This window comes from Amblyraja radiata, chromosome 41 (genome assembly GCF_010909765.2).
Source record: "Amblyraja radiata isolate CabotCenter1 chromosome 41, sAmbRad1.1.pri, whole genome shotgun sequence".
Classification (NCBI taxonomy): Eukaryota; Metazoa; Chordata; class Chondrichthyes; order Rajiformes; family Rajidae; genus Amblyraja; species Amblyraja radiata.
This window is the reverse complement of record NC_045996.1, coordinates 3,727,426-3,739,695: the sequence shown is the minus strand read 5'-3', so window position 1 is coordinate 3,739,695 and position 12,270 is coordinate 3,727,426. Positions and strand designations below refer to the sequence as shown.

General features: G+C 49.9%; 1 protein-coding gene across 1 annotated transcript in view; it reads right to left on the bottom strand.

Moving 5' to 3' along the window:
• LOC116967789 (RAS guanyl-releasing protein 1-like) overlaps positions 1 to 11,438 on the bottom strand; it is a 124,307-nt gene extending 112,869 nt beyond the window's left edge. The window contains exon 1 of the mRNA XM_033014398.1: positions 11,325 to 11,438. Within this exon, the coding sequence (XP_032870289.1) occupies positions 11,325 to 11,419 (95 nt within the window). The 5' untranslated portion in view covers positions 11,420 to 11,438. The remainder of the gene's footprint in view (positions 1 to 11,324) is intronic.
• Between the last annotated feature and the right edge of the window lie 832 nt (positions 11,439 to 12,270).

Genomic DNA, 12,270 nt, shown 5'->3' with positions numbered 1-12,270 from the left:
GGGACTCGACCCGAGACGTCACCCATTCCTTCTCTCCAGAGATGCTGCCTGTCCCGCTGAGTTACTCCAGCTTTTTGTGTCTATAGTCGGTTTAAACCAGCATCTGCAGTTCCTTCCTGCGTGCACACACACACACACACACACACCAACGCGACTGATATCCAATGGCGGAGGCCGCAGCCAGAGGTCCTGAGCTGACATGAAACGAGAGACCGCACATTGCCTCGGTAACTGGGGCGCGCTGGTGCAATCAATAATGAAACTGTGGCGGCAGCGATCACAGCGAGATAAGCAGGAAGGAACTAGAGTCTCAGCCGCTCAAAATACCAGCATTTTCACAAGCAAAGGGCGAGAACTGGCTGGTGTCAGCTCACATTATTAGTGCCTGCTCCACTGTACGCACACAACACACCCAACTCATAACAAGAGGATTTCAGTATAGGAGTAAAGAGGTCCTTCTGCAGTTGTATAGGGCTCTGGAATATTGTGTACAGTTTTGGTCTCCTAATTTGAGGAAGGACATCCTTGTGATTGAGGCAGTGCAGCGTAGGTTCACGAGATTGATCCCTGGGATGGCGGGACTGTCATATGAAGAAAGATTGAAAAGACTAGGCTTGTATTCACTGGAGTTTAGAAGGATGAGGGGTTATCTTATAGAAACATATAAAATTATAAAAGGACTGGACAAGCTAGATGTAGGAAAGATGTTCCCAGTGTTGGGCGAGTCCAGAACCAGGGGCCACAGTCTTAGAATAAAGGGGAGGTTATTTAAGACTGAGGTGAGAAAAAACTTTTTCACCCAGAGTTGTGAATTTATGGAATTCCCTGCCACAGAGGGCAGTGGAGGCCAAGTCATTGGATGGATTTAAGAGAGAGTTAGATATAGCTCTAGGGGCTACTGGAGTCAAGGGATATGGGGAGAAGGCAGGCACGGGTTATTGATTGGAGATGATCAGCCATGATCACAATGATTGACCCACCCTGGGACAAAGAACCCACACCAAGCCCATTCCACCATGGGCAAACAATGCTAACCCAGGCAAGAGCAGCATCCCACCCCCCAGCTACCCACGCCAGACAGACCACACCTGGACTATTGTGTACAGTTTTGGTCCCCTAATTTGAGGAAGGACATTCTTGCTATTGAGGGAGTGCAGTGAAGGTTCACAAGGTTGATTCCCGGGATGGCGGGACTGTCATATGCTGAGAGAATGGAGCAGCTGGGCTTGTACACTCTGGAGTTTAGAAGGATGAGAGGGTATCTCATTGAGACATGTAAGATTGTTAAGGGCTTGGACACACTAGAGGCAGGAAACATGTTCCCGATGTTGGGGGACTCCAGAACCAGGGGCCACAGTTTAAGAATGAGTAAGCCATTTAGAACGGAGACGAGGAAACACTTTTTCTCACAGAGAGTGGTGAGGGCGGTGGAGGCAGGTTCTCTGGATACTTTCAAGAGAGAGCTAGATAGGGCTCTTAAAAATAGCGGAATCAGGGGATATGGGGAGAAGGCAGGAACGGGATACTGATTGTGGATGATCAGCCATGATCACATTGAATGGCGGTGCTGGCTCGAAGGGATGAATGGCCTACTCCTGCACCTATTGTCTATTGACCCTAACCCCCCACCCCACCATCCCACCCAGGGCAAATGACCCTAACCAAGTCCAGAGCACCGTTCCATTCTGGACCACCCCCATGTCTTGGGCCAGTGTCCCTCACACCAGACCCCCCCCCCCACCCTTACCATTTCCTCACTTATTTTCTGCCCTGAAACCTTTTGGCGGCACAGTCGCGCAGCGGGTAGAGCTGCTGCTTCTCAGCGCCAGAGACCAGAGTTTGATCCTCACCTCGGGTGCTGTCTGTGTGGAGTTTGCACGTTCTCCCTATAACCACGTGGGTTTGGTCCGGGTGCTTCGGGGTTCCTCGCACATAAAGTGAGTGATACAGTGTGGAAACAGGCCCTTCGGCCCAACTTCTCTCTACCGATCAATATGTCCCAGCTACACTAGTCCCACCTGCCGCCGTTTGGCCCCTCTGCCTCCAAATCTGTCCTATCCATGTACCTGTCCAAATGTCTCTTAAACTTTGTGATAGTCCCTGCCTCAACTACCTCCTCTGGCAGCCAGTTCCATGCACCCATTATCCTTTGTGTAAAAACTTGTCCTTCAAGTTCCTATTAAATCTTTCCCCTCTCACCTTAATCTTATGTGGGATAACCTAGAACGGGTGATCGATGGTCGGCGTGGCCATGGTGGGCTGAAGGGCCTGTTTCCGTGCTGGATCTCTAAACTAAACTAAGTTGAAATAAAAGGCAGACACAAAATGCTGGAGTAACTCAGCGGGTGAGGCAGCATCTATGGAGTGAAGGAATAGGTGACGTCAACTATTCACGTTTCTCGTCCCGAAACGTCACCTATTCCTTCGCTCCATTGATGCTGCCTCACCCGCTGAGTTTCTCCAGCATTTTTGTCTACCTTCGATTATTCCAGCATCTGCAGTTCTTTATTAAGTTGGAACAAATGAAAGATACGCAAAACAAATGTAATGATGATAAAGTAGACAGGCCATTGTTAGCCGTGTTCTAGGTGAAAATGGGTTACAGACAATGAGACTCAACAAGCCGACTTTGAAACTGATACACTGCGACTTGGGTGGGGGAGGGGACGGAGAGAGAGAGAGAGGGTTACTTGAAGTTAGAGAAATCAATATTCATATCGCTGGTGTGTAACGGGCCTGTCCCACTTTCATACCTAATTCACGACCTCTGCCGAGTTTGCACTTGACTCATACTCGCAGCATGGTCGTAGCAGGCCGTGATGCTGGTCGTAGGTACTCGTGGCATCAAGTAGGTCGGGACGTTTTTACAACATGATGAAAAATGTTCACGAGTAAAAAAGGTCGTGAATTAGGTCGTGAAAGTGGGACAGGCCCTTAAGGTGCCCACGCGAAATGATACTGAGTAGGGGCAGAGGATGGGAAATTGCTGGCACTGTGGCTTCTCTGGGGAATGCCCACCTCCCTCTGTGTCACCACCCTGCCATCCTGCCAAATAACGGACAGCGCCCAAGTTAAATAACTCCAGACAGCGCGCAGGAAGGCAGCATTAAAACTGTGCCCTACTTTTTCCCTGGCATTGAAGAAGAAGCACAACACTGGGTGGAACCCGGCTGCCAAGAGCTCAGCAGCAAGATAAACAGAAAGTGGGACCTTATCTGATCCATGGCTGTGGATTCTTGGCCTATCTGTGGGGAACAGGCCCCCCCCCCTCCCCCCCACCTCCCAGTCCCTCCCAGAGCCACCACATGAAGGTTTAGTTTAGAAATACAGCACAGAAACAGGCCCTTCGGCCCACCGAGTCCATGCTGACCAGCGATCCCACACACTAACACTATCCTGAATCACTTGAGTCCGATGAAGGATTGTCACCCATTCCTTCTCTCCAGAGATGCTGCCCGTCCTGCTGAGTTACTCCAGCATTTTATGTCTATCTTCAGTTTAAACCAGCATATGCACTTCCTTCCTGCACTATCCTACACACACTGGGGACAATTTACATTTAAACCAAGTCAATTAATCGACAAACCTGTACATCTTTTGAGAGTGGGAGGAAATTGCAGATCTTGGAGTAAACCAACGCGGGTCAAGTGGAGAATGTACAAACTCCGCACAGACAGCACCCGTAGCCGGGATCGAACACGGGTCTCTGGCGCTGTAAGCCAGCAACTCTACCGCTGCACCACCAAAGGTTCTTCACGGGCCGAGCATTGTGCCTGGGAAATTTGGCAGTGATGTGAGAAAACCAGTCAGAGAGCCATGTAGCACGTAAACAGGCCCTTCGGCCCATCTCATCCATGCCCACCAAGATTCCCATCCATGCTTTGGTCACTTGTACCGAGGTACAGTGAAAAGCCTTTGTTGCGTGCTAACCAGTCAGTGGAAAGACAATACATGATTACAATCGAGCCGTCCACAGTGTACAGATACATGATAAGGAAATAACGTTTAGTACAAGGTAAAGCCAGCAAAGTCCGATCAAGGATAGTCCAAGGGTCACCAATGAGGTAGATGGGAGGTCAGGACTGCTCTCTGGTTGTGGTAGGATGGTTCAATTGCCTGATAACAGCTGGGAAGAAACTGTCCCTGAATCTGGAGGTAGACAAAAATGCTGGAGAAACTCAGCGGGTGAGGCAGCATCTATGGAGTGAAGGAAATAGGCAACGTTTCTGGCCGAAACCGTTCTTCAGACTGACATCTGGAGGTGTGAGTTTTCACACGTCTGTATCTTTTGCCTGATGGGAAAGGGGAGAAGAGGGAGTAGCCAGGGGGGCGGCGACTCGTCCTTTAAGACATTGGACTTTGTCTCTGGAACTGATGCACAACAATGCCGAGAACTATATTCTGCACCCTGTATCTTCCCCTTTGCTCTAGCTGTTGTCGCCTGGTTTGAACTGATGATATCTCAGTACAGTACATCTAATCGGTTTTGGATAACATGCAAAGCAACGCTTTTCACTGTACCTTGGTACGTGCCGATAATAAATCTGAACCTGTGCTCTACAAGACACCACAGGGGCCTAACGTTCACTGTGAAAGTCCTGTCCTGGCTTTGACTTTGACAAAATGCAACACCTCTTAGTTAAACTCCATTCTGCAGCACCACTTGCCCAGCTGACCAAGAGCCACGTATCATTTTATGATAACCATCTTCACTATCTATAATATTAGCCAAGACAGACACAAAATGCTGGAGTAACTCAGCGGGACAGGCAGCATCTCTGGAGAGAAGGAATGGGTGACGTTTCGGGTCGAGACCCTTCTTCAGATAACACTAAATACTACCTATTTTAGTATCATCTGAAAACCTACTAATCACACCTTATACATTTTTTAATTAAACTATAGCCTAGAGCAGGGGTTCCTAACCCGTTTCGTCTCGTTTCCCCCCCGCCCCCCCGCAACTTTAATAGCACATAACAACGTTCCTTCACTTATTTATGAACTAATGATGAACAGATACCGTACAGATACCAGAACCAAACACAGTCAGTCAATGAGAAAAAATATGTACAAATCCAGAATCTACAAATTTACCCCCGGGGTAGGTGAAATTTACCCCAGGTTGGGAACATTTGGCGTAGAGACACAGTGCAGAAACAGGCCCCTCGGCCCACCGAGTCCACACCGACCAGCGATCCCCGCACACTAACACTATCCTACACACACTGGGGACAATTTACATTTATACCAAGCCAGTTAACCTACAAACCTGCACAACTTCCTAGTGTGGGAGGAAACTGAAGTTCTCAAAGAAAACCCACACAGGTCACGGGGAGAACGTACAAACTCCGTACAGACAGCATCCGCAGTCGGGATCAGCCATGATTGAATGGCAGAGTAGACTTGACGGGTCGAATGGCCTAATTCCGCTCCTATCACTCAAGACCTTATGAAACGGTCGGTTCAGGAGCTACACAGTGTGTGATGGAGAGGCACTTTAACCCTTTCCTTGCTGTGTCACAGCATTGAAGTGAAAGTGAGAGCCTGCCCCAGGCTCACTCGCTTTGACACCGGTGCTAATTCTTGGTAATCCCACTTTGTCCATTCGAATCATCTTACCTGCCCTCAAACATCGATGGTTACTCCCACATGCATCGCACCGCCCTTGGTAAATACCAGTGACATTGTAGACCCAAAATTGGCACCGTGCCAAGACTAAAGGCCAACGCAAGGGACCGCAGATGCTGGAATCCCGAGTGCTGGAAGAAGGAAGTGTGTGGCACAGTGGTGCAGCGGCAGAGTTGCTGCCTCACAGCGCCAGAGACCCGGGTTCCATCCCGACAACGGGTGTTGTCTGTGCGGAGTTTGCACGTTCTCCCCGTGACCAATTGGGTTTTCTCCGGGTGCTCCAGTTTCCTCCCACATTCCAAAGACGCACAGCTTTCCAGGTTAACTGGGCCCTGTAAATTGTCCCCAGTGTGTAGAATAGAGCCAGTGTACGGGGTGATCACTGGTCGGCGCGGACTCCATTGACCGAAGGCCCTGTTTCCACGCTGTATCTCTAAACTAGAAGTAAAAACTCCGCAGGCCAGGCAGCATCTGTGGAGAGATTGGCCAGGCCATGTTTCAGGCTGAAAGGATGCCAGTGGACTATCCTTGATCGGACTCTGCTGACTTTACCTTGCACTAAACGTTATTTCGTTATCATGTATCTGTGCATTGTGTTGGATCGATTGTAATCATGTATTGTCTTCCTGCTGACTGGCTATAATGCAAGAAATGTTTTTCACTGTACCTCAGTACATGTGACAATAAACTAAACTGAACTGAACTGGGAGAGCAAAGCATGTCAGGACCTATGAAGACAGACACATAATGCTAGAGTAACTGAGCAGGACAGGCAACATCTCCGCACATTTAAGGGCCTGTCCCACTTGGCCAGTTTTTTCGGCGAGTGACGTATCGGGGTCGCCAAAAGATTTTGAACATTTCAAAATCTAGCGGTGACAAAGGAAATGTTGCGACAATACATTGTACGTTTCATACGTTGTGTGCAGTTTTGGTCCCCTAATTTGAGGAAGGACATTCTTGCTATTGCGGGAGTGCAGCGTAGATTTACAAGGTTAATTCCCGGGATGGTGGGACTGTCATATGCTGAGAGAATGGAGCAGCTGGGCTTGTACACTCTGGAGTTTAGAGGGGATCTCATTGAAACATATAAGATTGTTAAGGGCTTGGACACGCTAGAGGCAGGAAACACGTTCCCGATGTTGGGGGAGTCCAGAACCAGGGGCCACAGTTTAAGAATAAGGAGTGAGCCATTTAGAACTGAGACGAGGAAACACCTTTTCTCACAGAGAGTGGTGAGTCTGTGGAATTTTCTGCCTCAGAGGGCGGTGGAGGCCGGTTCTCTGGATGCTTTCAAGAGAGAGCTAGATAGGAATCTTAAAAATAGCAGAGTCAGGGATTATGGGGAGAAGGCAGGAACGGGGTACTGATTGTGGATGATCAGCCATGGTCACATTGAATGGCGGTGTTGGCTCGAAGGGCCGAATGGCCTACTCCTGCACCTATTGTCTATTGTTTATTGTCATCACGGCGCATCACGCCGCGACTTTTTCGGTGACGTGATATGTCAGTCAATGACACCGACAGTCGCCAAAAAAACTCGCCAAGTGGGACAGGCCCTTTACACTATCCTACACACACAGAGGACATTTTACATTTACACTGAGCCAATTAACCTACAAACCTGCACGTCTTTGAAGTGTGGGAGGAAACCAAAGATCTTGGAGAAAATCCACGCAGGTCACGGGGAGAAGGTACAAACTCAATACAGACCGCACCCATAGTCGGGACTGAGGCAGCAACTCTACCGCTGGCCACCACCAGCCATACGGACAGAGTGTTTCAGAGATTCTCCACCCTCCGAGACAAGAAATTACCACGTAACACAGTTTTAACGACTGGCCCCTTATTATGCAACAAGTTCTCTTGGCGGTAACTCTCCCAGTCATGAGAACATCGCAACATCTACACTGCCAACTATCATATAACCATATAACAATTACAGCACGGAAACAGGCCATCACGACCCTTCTAGTCCGTGCCGAACACGTATTCTCCCCTAGTCCCATATACCTGCACTCAGACCATAACCCTCCATTCCTTTCCCGTCCATATAACTATCCAATTTATTTTTAAATGATAAAAACGAACCTGCCTCCACCACCTTCGCTGGAAGCTCATTCCACACAGCCACCACTCTCTGAGTAAAGAAGTTCCCCCTCATGTTACCCCTAAACTTCAGTCCCTTAATTCTCAAGTCATGTCCCCTTGTTTGAATCTTCCCTACTCTCAGTGTGAAAAGCTTATCCACGTCAACTCTGTCTATCCCTCTCATCATTTTAAAGACCTCTATCATATCCTCAAGAGCTTATCTGTTTGGATAAGGTCACTGCTCAATCTTCTGGACTTCAAGCATGAAGAAGGGTCTCGACCGCAAACGTCACCTGCCCATGTTCTCCAGAGATGCTGCCTGATCTGCTGAGTTACTCCAGCACTGCGTCATAGAGTGATATAGTCATTGAGTCATACAGCATTGAAACAGTCCCAACTTGCCCACACCGGCCAACATGTCCCAGCTACACTATTCTCACCTGCCTGCGTTTGACCCATGTACCTCTAAACATGGCCTATCCATGCCCTCCTATTTAAACTGTGATGGCCTTAAACACTAGCAGGCTAGCACAAAATCACCCTGACACAGTCAGTTAACACAGGCTGATAGTTTAGTACCTGTCTAAATGTTTCTTCAACGTTGGGATAGTCCCTGCCCCAACCCTCCTCTGACAGCTCGATCCACACAGCTACCACCATTTGTGTGAAAAGGTTCCCCCTCAGATTCCTATTAAATCTTTTCCCCTTCACCTTAAACCTGTGCCTTCTGGTCCTCGATTCCCCTACTCTGGGCAAAGAATTGTGCATCTACCCGATTTATTCATAGAAACATAGAAAATAGGTGCAGGAGTAGGCCATTCGGCCCTTCGAGCCTGCACCATCATTCAATTTGATCCTGGCTGAACATCCAACTCAGTATCCTGTACCTCTCCCTACCCCCTGATCCCTTTAGCCACAAGGGCCACATCTAACTCCCTCTTAAATATAGCTATTTATGCAAAACTAGCTATCCTCTCATTATTTCATACACCTCTATAATATCACCCCTCATCCTCCTGCGCTCCAAGGAATAGTCCCAGCCTGCTCAACCTCTCCCTATAGCTCAGACCCTCGAGTCCTGGCAACATCTCGAAAATCTTCCTTGTGCCCATTCCAGGTTGATAACATCTTTCTTGGGTGGTCTCTGGCTCAAAGGGCCGAATGGCCTACTCCTGCACCTACTTTCTATGTTTCTTATAAAAACTCTCCAGCCACTCTTCATGGGACATCATCCTTCCCAGAGATGAACCTAGTGAGTCGCCTATAGGGAGGAGGCCCAGCTCCTAGCAGCATGGTGCGCTGACAACAACCTGGCCCTTAACTCCAAGAAGACCAAGGAGCTCATTGTGGACTACAGAAGGTGTAGGGGTGGCACGCACACCCCCATCCACATTAACGGGACGGAGGTGGAACGTGTTTCCAGCCTCAGGTTCCTGGGGGTCAACATCTCCGATGAGGATGGATGTAGGGCTGGGTGTTTATGCGTGCTATTTTTATGATATTTATTTTAGTTGTTTATCTTTTTAAATATTTTACCTTGTATGTATCGTTAGCTTTTAGAAATGTTTGAATGGTGCACTGACTGGCTGACATTTTACAATTTCGTTGTACATGGTTCATGTTACAATGACAATAAAGAAACTATTCTATTCTACTATTCTATTCTCTCTCTTGGACCCACAATACCTCAACACTGGTCAAGAAGGCTCACCAGCGTCTCTTCTTCCTGAGGAGACTGAAGAAGGTCCATCTGTCTCCTCAGATTCTGGTGAACTTCTACCGCTGCACCATCGAGAGCATCCTTACCAACTGTATCACAGTATGGTATGGCAACTGCTCTGTCTCCGACTGGAAAGCACTGCAGAGGGTGGTGAAAATTGCCCAACGCATCACTGGTTCCTCGCTCCCCTCCATTGAGTCTGTCCAGAGCAAGCGTTGTCTGCGAAGGGCACTCAGCATCGTCAAGGACTGCTCTCACCCCAACCACAGACTGTTTACCCTCCTACCATCCGGGAGGCGCTACAGGTCTCTCCGTTGCCGGACCAGCAGGTCCAGGAACAGCTTCTTCCCTGCGGCTGTTACACTACTCAACAATGTACCTCGGTGATTGCCAGTCACCCCTCCCCCCGGACACTCCTTCCCCCAGTGACTGATCTCCCCCCTGCTACTATATATATATATATATATATATACACACACACATTTTACTGTTCCATTATTCTGTGTTCACACTTCTGGGTGAGATGCGAACTGTATTTCGTTGTCTCTGTACTTGTACACTGCACAATGACAATAAAGTTTGAATCTGAATCTGAATCTATCCTTTAGATAGCCTCTCATGTTATATTGGGTGTAGAACCAGGCTCCTTACAGACACGTTGCTGTGATACTTAGTGTCACACACAAACACACACACACACGGTCAGCATTGGGAACATACAGCTGGTGCAAACACAGCCTGCAGCCACAGGTCCCTGTCACCTGCACAGCCAGTGTTGGTAAAATCACTCCCTATTATATACACCGTGGGGAGAGAGAGAGAGAGAGAGTCACCATTCCCTGGAGAAAGCATTTGATCGGGATGCATAACAGCTTGGTTTGTGAACAGCTCCATCCAAGACTGCAAGTATCCCATTAAAGCTAATCTCTCTAGCCTGTCAGAGAGAGAGTCAGAGAGAGCTTCGGGTGTTAGAGGAGGAAGTGGGTGCTGTGGGGAGGAGTTGTGTTCTGATGAGTTGTCACTATGTAGCACGGTGTTACAGCAGAGTTTAGAGATACAGCGCGGAAACAGGCCCTTCGGCCCACCGAGTCCACACCGACCAGCGATCCCCGCACACTAACACTATCCGACACACACTAGGGACAATTTACATTTATACCAAGCCAATTAGCCTACAAACCTGTACGTCTTTGGAGTGTGGGAGGAAACAGAAGATCTCGGGGAAAACCCACGCAGGTCACGGGGAGAACGTACAAACTCCGTACAGACAGCACCCGTGGTCGGGATCGAACCCGGGTCTCTGGTGCTGAGGCAGCAACTCTACCGCTGCACCACCGTGAGAAGATGTTATGTCAAAGTGGCTGACAAACTCTCAAACACTGAAGATAGACACAAAATGCTGGAGTAACTCAGCGGGACAGGCAGCATCTCTGGAGAATGTTTCGAGTCTGAAGAAGGGTCTCGACCCGAAATATCACCCATTCCTTCTCTCCAGAGATGCTGCCTGTCCCGCTGAGTTACTCCAGCATTTTGTGTATCTTCGGTGTAAACCAGCATCTGCAGTTCCTTCCTATGAAACCTCTCCAAACCTCTATTTTGTACGTGTGGTTTACCATCCTGCCTTCTGAATGTTGACTGCAAAAGTTGTACCATTTGTAAGATACAAACACTCACCATCTCCCACACACAGACACTCACACACACACTCACCATCTCCCTCTCACACACACACAGTCAGACAGACAGACTGGCTCACACACTCTCACCATCTCACTCACACAACAGTGGGTCGACGCAGAGTTAGATGTACATGGACAGCGAGTAGCCGGTGCAGACAGAGAGAGAGAGAGGAGGGGAGCCGGAACTTGCTGAATCCCGCACTCACCTCTTGCTGTCTCTGCGATTCATCTTTGCCGAGTCCTCGAAACAGCCTGGGGTGAAGTATGGAGGCGCTGTCTCCCCTGCCCGCCGCCCGCTCATTAATCTATGCTCGCTGTCGCTGCTGCCCGAACAAGATGCCAACCTCGGCTACTTCTCTAATCTGTCTGTGCCGCAACTCCTCCCCCTCACCTCAACCCCTCCCCCCTCTACTATCCCCCTCCCCCCTCTACTATCCCCCTCCCCCCTCTACTATCCCCCTCCCCCTCACCTCAACCCCTCCCCCCTCTACTATCCCCCTCCCCCCTCCACTCAACCCCTCCCCTCCACTATCCCCCAACCCCTCCCCCCACCAACTACCCCCCTCCCCCAAAAATCCCCCAACCCCTCCCCTCCTCCCCAACCCCTCCCAACCACCCCCAACCCCTCCCCCCAACTATCCCCCCCCCCAACACCTCACCTCCTCCCAACTATCCCCCCAACCTCTCCCCTCCCCCCAACTATCACCCAACCCAACCCCTCCCCTCCCCCCATCTCCTCACCCCCCCCCCACCCTCCGGCTGCTGGGGCGGGCCAGGGCGGGGTTCACAGACCCTGGGGTCCGCTCCGTGAAGGGAGGGGGAGTGAAGAGGCAGGAGGCCGGGGGGAGGAAGGGTGGGGGGGAAGAGAGAGACTGGTTGAAGTGTTGGGGAGAATGCACGGTAGAGTTGCTGCCTCACAGCGCCAGGGACCCGGGTTCGATCCCGACCACAGGTGCTGTCTGTACGGAGTGTCTACGTTCTCCCCGTGACCCACGGTAGCCGCCACCCCTCATCCACCCGCCCCGGGCTGCCACTCGGCGCAGTCAGACACAGTTAGTTAGTGTCCCCACGCCCACAGATTGTATCGGCAGCGTGTTTACCACACCGTGCCCCGGGATCCGGGCAGCATATTCACATGCACGGCCCATGTAC